The sequence below is a fragment of the Schistocerca gregaria genome, chromosome 4 (genome assembly GCF_023897955.1).
Source record: "Schistocerca gregaria isolate iqSchGreg1 chromosome 4, iqSchGreg1.2, whole genome shotgun sequence".
NCBI classification, from domain to species: Eukaryota; Metazoa; Arthropoda; class Insecta; order Orthoptera; family Acrididae; genus Schistocerca; species Schistocerca gregaria.
Window position 1 is genome coordinate 289,992,455 of NC_064923.1, and position 17,123 is coordinate 290,009,577.

At 50.9% G+C, this 17,123-nt stretch overlaps 1 protein-coding gene across 2 annotated transcripts in view; it reads right to left on the bottom strand.

The window, feature by feature from the left end:
* The window catches only part of LOC126365981 (uncharacterized), a 155,349-nt gene that overhangs the window by 126,524 nt on the left and 11,702 nt on the right, over positions 1-17,123 (bottom strand). For both annotated transcript variants that reach the window (XM_050008790.1, XM_050008789.1), the window contains exon 2: positions 15,583-15,682. In XM_050008790.1, coding sequence (XP_049864747.1) covers positions 15,583-15,669 — 87 coding nt within the window. In that variant the 5' untranslated portion in view covers positions 15,670-15,682. The remainder of the gene's footprint in view (positions 1-15,582; positions 15,683-17,123) is intronic.

Consider the following 17,123-nt stretch of genomic DNA (forward strand, 5'->3'; position numbering starts at 1 on the left):
GTAGGAGTCATCGACAGATTTAGAAGTAACATCAGGTGTGCCCCAGATATGAGTGTTGAGACTCTTGCTGTTCACACTGTATATTAATGACAATGCAGACAATTTTAACACTAGCCTCTGACTTTTCACAGATGATACATTTATCTATAATGAAGTACTGTCTGAAAAATACTGCACAAATATCCATTCAGGTCTTGATAAGATTTCGAAGCTGTTCAAAAATGGTTCAAATGGCTCTGGCCACAATGGGACTTAACATCTGAGGTCATCAGTCCCACAGAACTTAGAACTACTTAAACCTAACTAACCTAACTAACCTAAGGACATCACACACATCCATGCTCGAGGCAGGATTCAAACCTGCGACCGTAGTGGTCGTGCGGCCCCAGACTTCGAAAGATTGGTGTAAAGATTGGTAACTTCCTTTAAATCATTAGAAATATAAAGTTTGTACTTCACAAAATAAAAACGCGTATCAATGAATCTGTGACATTACAGACAGAAATAAACTCCGAGGTCACTTTTTTTGGTTTGTTCACGCCACCGCTCATCTGCACTATCTTCCAAAGTTTGACGCGATACTGGGCAGCACGGTGTCAGAGCGTGGCGGTGACGGCGGAACCAACATGCTTTGTCACAAACGCCATTAGCAATTCGCACAAAGACAGACACCGTGATAACTTTACACTTGTAGCGTAACTCGCTAAAAGTACTGTAAAGCACTATAAATCAAATTACAGATCTCAACAAGACAACTGTTTTGATATATAGATTGACTATGGAAATTAAACTGAAGTATTTCATTCGTTAATGATTGGAAAATGAATCGGTAACGACTTTTCCCAATAACTACACGGAACAGACAAACTGGTACGCCTGCCTAATATCATGTAGGACCCCCGCGAGAATGCGCAGAAGTGCCGCAACAATGACGTGGCATTGACTTGACTAATGTCTGAAGTAGTGCTGGAGGGAAATGACACTATGAATGCTGCTGAGCCGTCCATAAATCCTTAAGAGGACGACGGGGTGGACATCTCTTTTGAACAGCATGTTCCCACATGAACAGCATGTTCATGTCTGGGGAGGTTGGTGAACAATGGAAGTGTTTAAACCCAGAAGAATGTTTCTAGAGCCACTTTGTAGTAATTCTGGACATTTAGGGTGTCGCATTGTCCTGCTGGAATTGCCCAAGTCCGTCGGAATACACAATGGACATGAATGGACGCACGTGATCAGACAGAATGCTTATGTACGTGTCACCTGTCAGATCCGTTTCTAGACGTGTCAGAGGTACCATATCACTCCAACTGCACTTGCCTCACACTATTACAGAGCCTCCACCAACTTGAACAGGCCAGTGCTGACATGCACGGTCCATGGATTCATGAGGTTGTCTCCATACCCGTACACGTCCATCGGCTATATACAATTTGAAACGAGATTCGTCTGACCAGGCAATATGTTTCCAGTCAAAACAGTCTAATGTCGGTGTTGACGGGCCCAGGCGAGGCGTCATTAAGGCTACACGAGCGTGTCTTCGGCTCTGAAAGCCCATATCGATGATGTTTCGTTGAATAGTTCACAAGCTGCCAGTCGTTGATTGCCCAGCATTGAAATCTGCAGCTGTTTGCGGAAGGGTTGAACTTCTGCAACGTTGAACGATTCTCTTCAGTCTTCGTTGGTCTCGTTCTTACATGATATTTTTCCGGCAGCGGCGATATGGGAGATTTGATATTTTACCGGATTCCTGAAATTCACGGTACACTCGTGAAATGGTCGTACGGAAAAATCCTCACTTCATCGCTACCACTCATGTTCTGTGTCCCATCCCTTGTGCGCCAACAATAACACCACGTTCAAACTCGCTTAAATCTTGGTAACTTGCCATTGTAGCAGCAGTAACCGATGTAACAACTGCGCCAGACATTTATTCTCTTAGACGTTGCCGGCCGGATTGCCGTTTTCTGCCTGTTTACGTATCTCTGTATTTGAATACGAAGGCCTACACCAGTTTCTATGGCACTTCAGTGTATAATAATATATACAGATATTAATCCGCAGAGTAGATAACCTAACAAACGCAAGCGCTCATCGTGGCGAATCATACGAACTACCCACTTTTTATTTATGCACTTAATTAAATATTTATATAAATGGCACTGCAGAATATGCTGGAAAATGTAAACTTACTTTCTGAACAATATTCATATTGTAAGTTTTCAGCGTTTAATTGATATTTCTGATTAAGTAATTAGATTATTGCATAATTTTGGCAATAAACTATGAGAGCTAAATAGATTTGGATGACATAGATATGCCAATGACATTATCTTTGTAAATGGAGGGAGGGTCACTGCTGTCAGCTGCAGCGGGACATTAAGCGGAATCAGTGGCCACGGGCGCAAATGCGTACCAGAGCGGGATTTGAACACAGGATCACCTACTCACTAGACAGGTGCGTTAACCACTGCGCCATCCGGGACACAAGAGTCACAGTACCTGGGTTATCTCGGTCCGCCTCACGGCCGATCCACACTCCCACCGAGCGCCACCTGCCTTTGGTCTCACTGATTTATACCGCCGTGTCAGAGAACTCTTACTAATGTCGGAGGGTAGCAACCTGCAGCGATATGAAATGGAGCATCACATAGTCTCAGCTAACGGTAAACCAGGTGGCAAACTGTGGTTCATTGGTAAATGCTAGGGAAATGCAATCAGTCTGCACGCGTGATTAAATACAAAAACTCGTGTGACCTATCCTAGAATACAGGTCATAATGAGGGCCATTCGTGCTGCTGTCCCCCCCCCCCCCCCCCCATCTCTCTTCTTAGTCCAAACTATTCCGTTAAAGAATACTTACAAAGTTTCTAGAACCTAGATTAAGTGATGACTCTAGAAATATGCAAAATGTTCTCATAGGGATCGTGAAAACAATCATTCTTCCCACACTCAATATGTGAATGTAGCGCGATATAGCTCTACTAACTGGTCAATGGGAAGCATCCCGCCTGGATATCCACCCCTCCCACTATCAGTCCCTTCAAATCCTTGAACGCCACGCGCTCTGCCTCGTCTATCGCATGCGTCTCTCCTCCCGCACGCAGATCCTTCACGACTTGATACATTTCCCGCGCCTCCTTTTCCTCGAACAGATACGGATCCTCTACACTTCCTGCAAGCTCTATCCACCCCACTCGCTTGTCTCTCCAATCCTCTCCCATCCCAACCTGCTGCCGCGCCTATACTCTTGCATCAAACCTGCTCTCCTTCACACTCTCCATAGCCTTGGCCAAGTTGTCTTCCACCAACTCCCCCTTCCTGAAGATGTCCTCGTTCCATCCATATACCCCTTCTCTCAGCTCTAATCCTCCCCTTCCTTTCCTACCTTCCCCCCTTTTCCTTCAGGGCTCCCTCTCCCCTTCCTCCCCCTCCGCCTCCTCCCCTCATCTCTTCCAGTTCTCACACATCCTCCTCCCTCCCTGGGCTTCCACACCTAACCCTGCCCTCTCCGTTCCCCTCACCTTTCCTTTCTCCCATTGACTTCTTCCCCCCCCCCCCCCCCCCCTCTTCTGTGGCCGAAGAGCGGGGTAGGTAGGTCGCTGCCGGCCTACCTTTTGTAAGGTATTAAAATAACACTAAAGAATAAAAAGGCAATGGGAAGTATTCTCTGCCAAGCACTTCACAATGGTTTAAAGATACAGAATAGATGAAGTTGAAACAAAATACGGAGTGGTTAAAATTAAACTTGCGGTGCTTGAGCCTGTTTAGACGGAAAACTGTTTACTGTCTGGGTACCCAGCTTAATAGGAATGACGTTTAGACCGTATGCTGCACGATTTGAGTTGTTAGCAGTGTTAAGTGTCATGACTTGTCGTTAGGCGCCGGTGCTGGCACAGCGAAGCAGAGCTCAAATAAAAGGAACAGTGTGCATTACAGTTGCACACAGTCAATGTGGGTCTGGGCAAGGCGACGAGCGCTTTACTCGTAAAGCCGTTTTATCAAAACAACATCAATAGTTCTCTTGCTCTCCGCGACTATAGACGTATTAAAGAAACAGGAATCGTCCACTAACCGCACTGGTGTTGGAGAACATGATTCGGAAGTTAGAATTAAATGGCAATTTGGGAATTACTCCTGTGAGAGGCTGACGGCCAATTGTGCCACAAATTATTAAAAAGTTACTGTTGGCATGGCTTAGAATGCTGGACGTAATGTGTGATCTTCAAGCAGACTCCATGGTCCATAGTTGTTTCGGGCAGCAGTAGAGGAATCTCTAGCGGAATTCCAGGGTGTCGTGCACCATGGAGAGGTTTACGATTTAAATTTCCGGGAAGAGTCGGACAACATATTACTTTGTCTCACATACATCTCGTGTGATGACCACGATTAGAAAATTCGACACATTTGAGTCAATACAGAGGCTTACCTACAATCATTCTTCCCAAGCGCCATTCGCGAGTGGAACGAGGTGGGATGGATCAATTAGTTGTATGACAAGTACCCTCCAGCACACACCATTAGGTGGCTTGCGAAGAACGATGATGGACTTTTGATATTTTTAAAAATATCGGGAATCCGATACATCGACATGTAAGAAATATCATTATCGGCAGCGATACATCGAAAAGGCACAGAATAAATCTACCGGAAAAGTATCGACGCACCTACCTATATATAAATATCGACTGCAAACTGTTAAAAACTGTCTCTTTTAGAGCAGTATACTTTAGTATTATTTTGTAATTAGATATTCTGTACATAAACAAGCTAGCAGCCTACTTATGCCCCTTGTAGCAAGAACTGAAAGGAAAACTGTCCACATTCACGCTTGGCGATGACCACTTTGCTAACAATGATAAATATGGGAACAAGCGTTTGGCGTCATTGGCCGGGAGGCACCTTACGAGGCAGGTTTTACTACATTCGAGGCCACATTGGGCGACCTGCGCGTCAGATGGGGACGAAATGATGAAGACAGCTCACCGCCCAGTCCCTGAGCGGAGAAAATCCTCGACCCAGCCCGGAGTCGAACCGCCACGCTGACTAATCAGCTATCGGGATGGACGTTAACAACGGTAACTGCATGTAAGTGACACAATAAAAAGTGTGCGATGGGTTCGTCGTTGGGTTTCGTCACTCATCGGATTTGTCCGGAACACTTCATGTCGGCTTATCTGTTTTTATCATTTCTGCAGACGCCAGCGACCAGGCAGTCGTAATGTCAAAATAGTACGGTGAGGTTATACGTTGCAGTTTCTGTTGGTAGCGCAGAGCGCCGATTACGCCCACATTTCCCCCTCACACGATCCCGCCCACCGCAAAGACCAATCTTGTCATTTAGGATTCTGTTCATCATTTTCAGCAACTGTTTTTGAAGAATTCCAGTGTGAAGTAATAGCACACTAGTTACGTTAAAATTGTTTTTTACGCACCTGGTGTACTATTTCTTCACATAAGAAACTTGTTATTCCACGCCACCCCATCAGTGCTATCGGACTACTTTTGTGCCACATATACTTGCTTCACACATTCAAAGTATCAGATTGGACGAGATGAAAGCTCAAAAAGTAGAAGACTCCTTCACACAGTAAAAGCAAATTTTGTTCCACTGCAATTTCAAAAGAACAACTTCAGTTGCCGAAAATTGTGAAAAAATATAATATGAAATAAAAACATTGGCACTCGATATTGCCATCATTTTGATGTCGATATATAGGGGGGAAATATCGCCGTATATATATATATGTTGGTGGGCGTTGGTGGGCGTTGGTGGGCGTTGGTGGGCGTTGGTGGGCGTTGGTGGGCGTTGGTGGGCGTTGGTGGGCGTTGGTGGGCGTTGGTGGGCGTTGGTGGGCGTTGGTGGGCGTTGGTGGGCGTTGGTGGGCGTTGGTGGGCGTTGGTGGGCGTTGGTGGGCGTTGGTGGGCGTTGGTGGGCGTTGGTGGGCGTTGGTGGGCGTTGGTGGGCGTTGGTGGGCGTTGGTGGGCGTTGGTGGGCGTTGGTGGGCGTTGGTGGGCGTTGGTGGGCGTTGGTGGGCGTTGGTGGGCGTTGGTGGGCGTTGGTGGGCGTTGGTGGGCGTTGGTGGGCGTTGGTGGGCGTTGGTGGGCGTTGGTGGGCGTTGGTGGGCGTTGGTGGGCGTTGGTGGGCGTTGGTGGGCGTTGGTGGGCGTTGGTGGGCGTTGGTGGGCGTTGGTGGGCGTTGGTGGGCGTTGGTGGGCGTTGGTGGGCGTTGGTGGGCGTTGGTGGGCGTTGGTGGGCGTTGGTGGGCGTTGGTGGGCGTTGGTGGGCGTTGGTGGGCGTTGGTGGGCGTTGGTGGGCGTTGGTGGGCGTTGGTGGGCGTTGGTGGGCGTTGGTGGGCGTTGGTGGGCGTTGGTGGGCGTTGGTGGGCGTTGGTGGGCGTTGGTGGGCGTTGGTGGGCGTTGGTGGGCGTTGGTGGGCGTTGGTGGGCGTTGGTGGGCGTTGGTGGGCGTTGGTGGGCGTTGGTGGGCGTTGGTGGGCGTTGGTGGGCGTTGGTGGGCGTTGGTGGGCGTTGGTGGGCGTTGGTGGGCGTTGGTGGGCGTTGGTGGGCGTTGGTGGGCGTTGGTGGGCGTTGGTGGGCGTTGGTGGGCGTTGGTGGGCGTTGGTGGGCGTTGGTGGGCGTTGGTGGGCGTTGGTGGGCGTTGGTGGGCGTTGGTGGGCGTTGGTGGGCGTTGGTGGGCGTTGGTGGGCGTTGGTGGGCGTTGGTGGGCGTTGGTGGGCGTTGGTGGGCGTTGGTGGGCGTTGGTGGGCGTTGGTGGGCGTTGGTGGGCGTTGGTGGGCGTTGGTGGGCGTTGGTGGGCGTTGGTGGGCGTTGGTGGGCGTTGGTGGGCGTTGGTGGGCGTTGGTGGGCGTTGGTGGGCGTTGGTGGGCGTTGGTGGGCGTTGGTGGGCGTTGGTGGGCGTTGGTGGGCGTTGGTGGGCGTTGGTGGGCGTTGGTGGGCGTTGGTGGGCGTTGGTGGGCGTTGGTGGGCGTTGGTGGGCGTTGGTGGGCGTTGGTGGGCGTTGGTGGGCGTTGGTGGGCGTTGGTGGGCGTTGGTGGGCGTTGGTGGGCGTTGGTGGGCGTTGGTGGGCGTTGGTGGGCGTTGGTGGGCGTTGGTGGGCGTTGGTGGGCGTTGGTGGGCGTTGGTGGGCGTTGGTGGGCGTTGGTGGGCGTTGGTGGGCGTTGGTGGGCGTTGGTGGGCGTTGGTGGGCGTTGGTGGGCGTTGGTGGGCGTTGGTGGGCGTTGGTGGGCGTTGGTGGGCGTTGGTGGCGTTGGTGGGCGTTGGTGGGCGTTGGTGGGCGTGGTGGGCGTTGGTGGCGTTGTGGGCGTTGGTGGGCGTTGAGGGCGTGGTGGGCGTTGGTGGGCGCTTGGTGGGCGTTGGTGGCGTTGTGGGCGTTGGTGGGCGTTGGTGGCGTTGGTGGGCGTTGGTGGGCGTTGGTGGGCGTTGGTGGCGTTGGTGGGCGTTGGTGGCGTTGGTGGGCGTGGTGGGCGTTGGTGGGCGTTGGTGGCGTTGGTGGGCGTTGGTGGCGTTGGTGGGCGTTGGTGGGCGTTGGTGGGCGTTGTGTGGGCGCGTTGGTGGGCGTTGGTGGGCGTTTGGTGGGGCGGTTGGTGGGCGTTGGTGGGCCGTTGGTGGGCGTTGGTGGGCGTTGGTGGGCGTTGGTGGGCGTTGGTGGGCGTGGTGAGGACGTTGGTGGCGTTGGTGGGCGTTGGTGGGCGTTGGTGGGCGTTGGTGGCGTTGGTGGGCGTTGGTGGCGTTGGTGGGCGTTGGTGGGCGTGGTGGGCGTTGGTGGGCGTTGGTGGGCGTGGTGGGCGTTGGTGGCGTTGTGGGCGTTGGTGGGCGTGGTGGCGTGGGCGTTGGTGGGCGTTGGTGGGCGTTGGTGGGCGTTGGTGGGCGTTGGTGGGCGTTGCTTGGGCGTGGTGGGCGTTGGTGGGCGTTGGGTGGGGCGTTGGTGGGCGTTGGTGGGCGTTGGTGTGGGCGTTGCGTGGGCGTGGTGGGCGTTGGTGGGCGTTGGTGGGCGTTGGTGGGCGTTGGTGGGCGTTGGTGGGCGTTGGTGGGCGTTGGTGGGCGTTGGTGGGCGTTGGTGGGCGTTGGTGGGCGTTGGTGGGCGTTGGTGGGCGTTGGTGGGCGTTGGTGGGCGTTGGTGGGCGTTGGTGGGCGTTGGTGGGCGTTGGTGGGCGTTGGTGGGCGTTGGTGGGCGTTGGTGGGCGTTGGTGGGCGTTGGTGGGCGTTGGTGGGCGTTGGTGGGCGTTGGTGGGCGTTGGTGGGCGTTGGTGGGCGTTGGTGGGCGTTGGTGGGCGTTGGTGGGCGTTGGTGGGCGTTGGTGGGCGTTGGTGGGCGTTGGTGGGCGTTGGTGGGCGTTGGTGGGCGTTGGTGGGCGTTGGTGGGCGTTGGTGGGCGTTGGTGGGCGTTGGTGGGCGTTGGTGGGCGTTGGTGGGCGTTGGTGGGCGTTGGTGGGCGTTGGTGGGCGTTGGTGGGCGTTGGTGGGCGTTGGTGGGCGTTGGTGGGCGTTGGTGGGCGTTGGTGGGCGTTGGTGGGCGTTGGTGGGCGTTGGTGGGCGTTGGTGGGCGTTGGTGGGCGTTGGTGGGCGTTGGTGGGCGTTGGTGGGCGTTGGTGGGCGTTGGTGGGCGTTGGTGGGCGTTGGTGGGCGTTGGTGGGCGTTGGTGGGCGTTGGTGGGCGTTGGTGGGCGTTGGTGGGCGTTGGTGGGCGTTGGTGGGCGTTGGTGGGCGTTGGTGGGCGTTGGTGGGCGTTGGTGGGCGTTGGTGGGCGTTGGTGGGCGTTGGTGGGCGTTGGTGGGCGTTGGTGGGCGTTGGTGGGCGTTGGTGGGCGTTGGTGGGCGTTGGTGGGCGTTGGTGGGCGTTGGTGGGCGTTGGTGGGCGTTGGTGGGCGTTGGTGGGCGTTGGTGGGCGTTGGTGGGCGTTGGTGGGCGTTGGTGGGCGTTGGTGGGCGTTGGTGGGCGTTGGTGGGCGTTGGTGGGCGTTGGTGGGCGTTGGTGGGCGTTGGTGGGCGTTGGTGGGCGTTGGTGGGCGTTGGTGGGCGTTGGTGGGCGTTGGTGGGCGTTGGTGGGCGTTGGTGGGCGTTGGTGGGCGTTGGTGGGCGTTGGTGGGCGTTGGTGGGCGTTGGTGGGCGTTGGTGGGCGTTGGTGGGCGTTGGTGGGCGTTGGTGGGCGTTGGTGGGCGTTGGTGGGCGTTGGTGGGCGTTGGTGGGCGTTGGTGGGCGTTGGTGGGCGTTGGTGGGCGTTGGTGGGCGTTGGTGGGCGTTGGTGGGCGTTGGTGGGCGTTGGTGGGCGTTGGTGGGCGTTGGTGGGCGTTGGTGGGCGTTGGTGGGCGTTGGTGGGCGTTGGTGGGCGTTGGTGGGCGTTGGTGGGCGTTGGTGGGCGTTGGTGGGCGTTGGTGGGCGTTGGTGGGCGTTGGTGGGCGTTGGTGGGCGTTGGTGGGCGTTGGTGGGCGTTGGTGGGCGTTGGTGGGCGTTGGTGGGCGTTGGTGGGCGTTGGTGGGCGTTGGTGGGCGTTGGTGGGCGTTGGTGGGCGTTGGTGGGCGTTGGTGGGCGTTGGTGGGCGTTGGTGGGCGTTGGTGGGCGTTGGTGGGCGTTGGTGGGTGTTGGTGGGTGTTGGTGGGTGTTGGTGGGTGTTGGTGGGTGTTGGTGGGTGTTGGTGGGTGTTGGTGGGTGTTGGTGGGTGTTGGTGGGTGTTGGTGGGTGTTGGTGGGTGTTGGTGGGTGTTGGTGGGTGTTGGTGGGTGTTGGTGGGTGTTGGTGGGTGTTGGTGGGTGTTGGTGGGTGTTGGTGGGTGTTGGTGGGTGTTGGTGGGTGTTGGTGGGTGTTGGTGGGTGTTGGTGGGTGTTGGTGGGTGTTGTGCTCTTCAGTCCTGAGACTGGTTTGATGCACCTCTCCATGCTACTCTATCCTGTGCAAGCTTCTTCATCTCCCAGTACCTACTGCAGCCTACATCCTTCTGAATCTGCTTAGTGTATTCATCTCTTGGTCTCCCTCTACGATTTTTACCCTCCACGCTGCCCTCCAATGCTAAATTTGTGATCTCCTGATGTCTCAGAACATGTCCTACCAACCGGTCCCTTCTTCTTGTCAAGTTGTGCCACAAACTCCTCTTCTCTCCAATTCTATTCAATACCTCCTCATTAGTTATGTGATCTACCCATCTTGGACGTAAACATTGTGCCAAGCAGTAAATGTTATCCTCTCAAGTGGAAGTTAAAACGTGTTTCTTTAGATGGTTTATTTGTCATTTCTCTTCCGCATGTGCTTACAACTATTTCCACAAAGTTTCATTGTCCTTCGAACCGTAGTCTGTCGTGGGGGCACTCTCAGCCAGTGACAGTTTAATTATAACCACCCTGTACATTTATCAGCCAAAACATTATCACCACCTGCTTAATAGGGTGTTGGTCCACATTTGCAACGCAGTACAGTACCGATTCTGTGTGACAGTTTCGAGAAATCCTTGGTAGCTGATGTACTCCTTCTACGGGGTCAAAATAATTCTCCCAACCAGTTTCAATAACAAGCGACAAACAATCAGTTATCTTTAACGGTAATGATAAGGGGAAGGATTAACTCACCCCAATGCTTCACTTTATATTTTGCATTTATTGTCACACCTTTCAGTGTAAACCACAGAACAAGCAAGTGTAACAATGAGAGAATATTTGCACTCCTAGTATTTGCTATGTAACTTAATAATTACTTAATAAACAATAGGAATCTAAAATTAGACCTTTTTAGCAAACATTTTAAGACCATAAACAATAAAGATCAACGGTTAATAAAGTCCCATAAACTTGAGAAACGATCACCCTTTCAGTCTCTGAATGAAGTCAGTAGGTGACATAGGGGACAATCAGACGTACATTAAATGTTACGCTACTAAGGAAGATCACTCATTAAGAATTATAACCACAAATTAAAGAAGATTCATTTAAAGCAATTAACACCAATAGCAAATAATTAAGACACGTCTAAGCAAATTTATCAAAACCAAATCTTTCAGTTCTGTCACAATGTTGGATCGTGGAATCCGCCGGATTACCGACACTGAAGGCTAAATTTTACCAAACAGCAATTTCTCCAAGCCTAGAACTATCACAACAATGTACAATACTTAGGTTATCCAGAACTGCTCTAATTTACCTTGCTTGGGCATAAGGGTGGAGTAGATAATTAACGTCTTATTTCATTCTCCTGGAACATTGAGCGGCAATAGACACTCGGGCAACTCTTACCCCAGCGTGGTTCGGGAAAGAGGGTGGGTCCACCAGGAGGAGGAAACATTCACCCGAACTCGAAAGGGAACTCGTGTAACACGAGCCACTAGGTTGGACGAAGACCAGTTGGCGATTTTTAATCATTAACCAAAGCTTACTGGCCAGCGGACGAAAATTACAGAGGCAAAGGTAGCTTCATCTGTGCTCACAAGAACTGATAACTTCTGCAAATGAGATTCCAGCAGAACTATCAATACGGGTCTTCGGAGCTGAGAAGAACAAGTCAACAACGGCCTCTACCCAATAGACCCAACATTTCAGACAGACCGAGCAACCGACATCAGTCGTGGACAGGCAGATTACCAAATAGCAACTCTAGCACTGCCTTAAATATAATTAGAGCACTTAAGTGCCACGGGGACTAAACTCCTTAACACAGAATATATACACAGTAAAGACTAAAGTTATATATGCCTACGTACTAAAACAACAGATATTGGCGAACATTAACATAATCTCGCATTTCAGACATCCATAAAATTAATTGGCTCTATCTCTCCGCCAGACAGTACAAGGTTATTTAACATTTTACAACGTGCTTATCCAGGCAGTGACCTACGCCATCCATGGGAAAACAACGGTTTGCAGAAGGTCCACAGCCAAAAAAATTTTCTTTTTTTGATTCTTTACGATGCGCACCTTAAGTCAGTATGGTGAACAAATGCACGATCATGCAGGGGGGAAGGGGGGGGGGGGCAGTAACAGACACGCAAGGCAATTTCCGATCACAAACTCAAAGCAGAGAAACGTTGCCTTGGTGAGTGATCCCTATATTACTGACCCCACCAGCCCTTGTCCGTGGCATGATTCATGTTTCTAGCAGCCATTCACTGAATTACTACCATCGACGTGGTGTAACAAGCAAAGTGATTCATCCGACTAAGCAACGGGTTTCCACTGATCCATAGTCTAATCTGGATGAGATGCACACTCAGCCACATTTGACAATGCCATTTGGTCAAGATGGTAACAAATAGGAGTTGTCTGCTGTGGACCCCTACGTTAAACAATGTGTGCTCTGAAAAACTTGTGCCGACACCAGTGTACTCTGTCTTTGCGATCTTCCCTATATCGCGTCCTATCCTGATTTACACAGCGGCCAAGCCTCCAACCTCCTCGTTCTGTGATCAGGCACGGACGTCCAGCGTCTTTTCAATAGATGCTCACCATGTTAGCATGCGAATTCGACAGATGCTCACCGCATTCGTAAACTAACAGAGGACTTTCGTAGCCGTTTCCGAGATGTTTGTTCCCAGGCCATAGGCATCTGCCACAAGTCAAACTGTCTTACGTCTGTGTACTGGCTCATTTGTGGCAAGTATCCTCACTAGACTGATTCCCATTCTTTTCTGCCTCGCTTATATAGACGGTCCAGTCAGATTAAAGTGACCATCGCCTCTGTTCGACATCAATGTGCAATAACCGCTCAAAGAGGGCCGTTGGCAGCACTAGCAGTGGACGGGGGGGGGGGGGCAGGGGGGGGGGGGAATGCGGAAGACCGTGCAGTTGTTATCGTGTTGCGGAAACGGAGCGATTTATCTGACTTGCAAGAGCGAAGGTCGGAACCATTTCAGGAGCAGCTGATTTTGTACACTGTTCGCGTGTCACCTAGTTACAGTCTATCGTGCATGGCGAAAAGGTGCTATCCAATAGCGGCGCTAAGGCAATTGTGGTGCACGACGGACCATAGATGACAGGGGTGAATGATGGCGGCAGAGATGTGTACGGGTGAATACACACGCAAGTGCTGAGCACTGGCCGCTCCGATGAACCAAAGGGCAACCAACGGCGTCTACTCAACGACCATTAAGCGAACATTGCTGCGTACGTGTCTCTGCAGCAGGGCCCTGGTTCGTGCATCTATGCTGACCGCTGTGCATCGGTAACGAAGGCTGGAATTTGCAAGCCAGAAGCAGGAGTGGACGACGACTGAGTGGCGACAGGGGACCTTTTCAGATTAATCACGTTTTATGCTCCACTGGACTGATAGAGATCGGCGTGTGCAGCCCTGCTATAATTTTTGGAACTGTACAGACCAGAGGAGGCGGCCTCATGGCCTAGGGAATGACTGTGGTATTCCCCGTGTGAACTCGTCACTCTGGAAGGCACAGTGTATAAACACATGTATGCATCGATCCCTGGAGTCTGTGTCCACTCCAGCATCAGTCTCTTTTTCCTCAGCACAATGACACTTACCAGCTGGACAATACAACATGTCACACAGCTCGCAGTGTAGGTACATTACTAGCCATTAAAATTGCTACACCAAGAAGCACTGCAGATGATAAACGGTTATTCATTGGTCAAATATATTATACTAGAACTGACATGTGATTACATTTTCAGTATCCAGAACAACTACCCCTGGCCGTAATAACGGCCTTGATACGCCTGGGCATCGAGTCAAAGAGAGCTTGGATGGCGTGTACAGGTTCAGCTGCCCATGCAGTTTCAACGCGATACCACAGTTCATCAAGAGTAGTCACTGGAGTGTTATGACGAGCCAGTTGCTCGGCCACCATTGACCAGACGTTTTCACTTGGTGAGAGATCTGGTGAATGTGCTGGCCAGGGCAGCAGTCGAACATTTTCTGGATCCAGAAAGGCCCGCACAGGACCTGCAATATGCGGTAGTACATTATCCTGCTGAAATGTAGGGATTCGCAGAGAACGAATGAAAGGTAGAGCCACGGGTCGTAGCACATCTGAAATGAAACGCCCACTGTTCAAAGTGCCGTCAATCCGAACAAGAGGTGACCGAGACGTGTAACCAATGGCACCCCATACCATCAAGACGGGTGATACGCTAGTATGCCGATGACGAATACACGCTTACAATTTGCGTTCACCGCGATGACGCCAAACATGAATGTGACTATAATGATGCTGTAAACAGAACCTGGATTCATCTGAAAAAGTGACGATTTGCCGTTCGTGCACCCAGGTTCGTCGTTGAGTACACCATCGCAGACACTCCTGTCTGTGATGCAGCGTCAAGGGTTTCCGCAGCCATGGTCTCCGAGCTGATAGTCCATGTTGCTTCAAACATCGTCCAACTGTTCGTGCAGAGGGTTGTCGTCTTGCAAACGTCCCCACCTGTTGACTCAGGGATCGAGACGTGGCTGCACGATCCTTTACAGCCTGCGGATAAGATGCCTGTCATCTCGACTGTTGGTGATACGAGGCCGTTGGGATCCAGCACGGCGTTCCGTGTTACCCTCCTGAACCCACCGATTCCATATTCTGCTAACAGTCATTGGATCTCGACCAACGCGAGTAGCAATGTCGCTATATGAAAACCGCAATCGCGATAGGCTACAATACGACCTTTATCAAAGTCGGAAACGTGATGGTACGCATTTCTCCTCCTTACAACAACGTTTCTCCAGGCAACGCCGGTCAACTGCTGTTTGTGTATGAGAAATCAGGTGGAAACTTTCCTCATGTCAGCAGGTTGTAGGTGTCGCCACCGGCGCCAAACTTGTGTGAATGCTCTGAAAAGCTAATCATTTGCATATCACAGCATCTTCTTCGTATCGGTTAAATTTCGCGTCTGTAGCACGTCATCTTTGTGGTGTAGCAATTTTAATGGCCAGTAGTGTACATGGTTTGAAGACCACCAGGATGAGTTTATCGTAATCCCCTGATCCCTAGACTCCTCGGATTTAAAACCAATTGAGAATCTCTGGGACCACCTCTAACGGGCTGTACGTACCATGGATCCTTAACAAAGAAATCTGGTGCAGCTGGCCACAACACTGGAGTCTGAATGACTTCGCATCCCTGTCAGTACCATTCAGAATCTGGCTCTGCATGTCTAGCAGCAGTCCGCGATGCAAAAGGTTTCTGAACGTGGGCATATTACTGTCAGCGGACTGTATACTTTCTGTACCATGTTATGCGCCTGCAACGTCCCCAGGTAGCATTCAGTCTCGCGGTTGGCAGCTGTCACAACGTTCTGGCTCATCAGTGGACTTCACTGTGAATAAATGCTGGCACAGCTATTTGTGCGAGGAGTGCTGTCAGATGCCTGTCGATGTGGAACTGCTGTGCTGTGCAGGACATAGGCTACGGGCTTGTAGCATTTGAGCGCTTCATTCGAAAGAAAACTGGAGGTTTGTTACCACTACCTCTTCGTCCTGTTTCTTGACCGTAGAAACGACAGTGCTGGTACTCTGACCAGGCCATAAATCGTTTTGCGGGCTTATAGTTGCTCGTTAACGGTATTCACGCGATTTGAGATTCTCGCACAACTAAAGAGCCCCATTTACCAAATAGACCTCATACAGCATCAAAATTTGAGGCTGACCTCCACAGGGACGGAGTAGGCATCGGTCCTGGAGTCGTCAGACCGCAGACAGGAAGAAGCCGTCAGCAGCCACCGCGGTGCCACCATCGCTCCAGAACACCTGTGGACAGGACAGATCCTCATCCTCCGGTCGTAATTTCCACGTTCGGTGGCAGGAGGAACAAGACTTTTGGTCAGGTAAATACAGGGTTATAAACACAAAATCAAATAGGGGTAATGCGGGAGTAGGTTTAATAATGAATAAAAAAAATAGGAGTGCGGGTAAGCTACTACAAACAACATAGTGAACGCATTATTGTGGCCAAGATAGACACAAAGCCCACGCCTGCTACAGTAGTACAAGTTTATATGCCAACTAGCTCTGCAGATGACGAATAAATTGAAGAAATGTATGATGAAATAAAAGAAATTATTCAGGTAGTGAAGGGAGACGAAAATTTAATAGTCATGGGTGACTGGAATTCGTCAGTAGGAAAAGGAAGAGAAGAAAACATAGGTGAATATGGATCGGGAGGAAGAAATGAAAGAGGAAGCTGTCTGGTATAATTTTGCACAAACTTAATCATAGCTAATACTTGGTTCAAGAATCATAAAAGAAGGTTATACACATGGAAGAATCTTGGAGATACTAAAAGGTATCAGATAGATTATATAATGGTAAGACAGAGATTTAGGAATCCGGTTTTAAATTGTAAGACATTTCCAGCGGCAGATGTGGACTCTGACCACAATCTATTGGTTATGAACTATAGATTAAAACTGAACAAACTACAAAAAGGTGCTAATTTAAGGAGATGGGACCTGGATAAACTGAAAGAACCAGAGGTTGTACAGAGTTTCAGGGAGAGCATAAGGGAACAATTGACAGGAATGGACGAAAGAAATACAGTAGAAGAAGAATGGGTAGCTCTGAGGGATGAAGTAGTGACGGCAGCAGAAGATCAAGTAGGTAAAAAGACGAGGGCTAGTAGAAATCCTTGGCTAACAGAAGAAATATTGAATTTAATTGATGAAAGGAGAAAATATAAAAATGCGGTAAATGAAGCAGGCAAAAAGGAATACAAACGTCTCAAAAATGAGATCGACAGGAAGTGCAAAATGGCTAAGCAGGGATGACTAGAGGACAAATGTAAGGATGTAGAAGCTTATCTCACTAGTGGTAAGATAGATACTGCCTACAGGAAAATTAAAGAGACCTTTGGAGAAAAGAGAGCCACTTGTATGAATATCAAGAGCTCAGATGGAAACCCAGTTCTAAGCAAAGAAGGGAAGGCGGAAAAGTGGAAGGAGTATGTAGAGGGTTTATACAAGGGCGATGTACTTGAGGACAATATTATGGAAATGGAAGAGGATGGAGATGAAGGCGAAATGGGAGATAAGATACTGCACGAAGAGTTTGACAGAGCACTGAAAGACCTGAGTCGAAACAAGGCCCCGGGACTAGACAAAATTCCATTAGAACTACTGACGGCCTTGGGAGAGCCAGTCATGACAAAACTCTACCAGCTGGTGAGCAAGATGTATGACACAGGCGAAATACC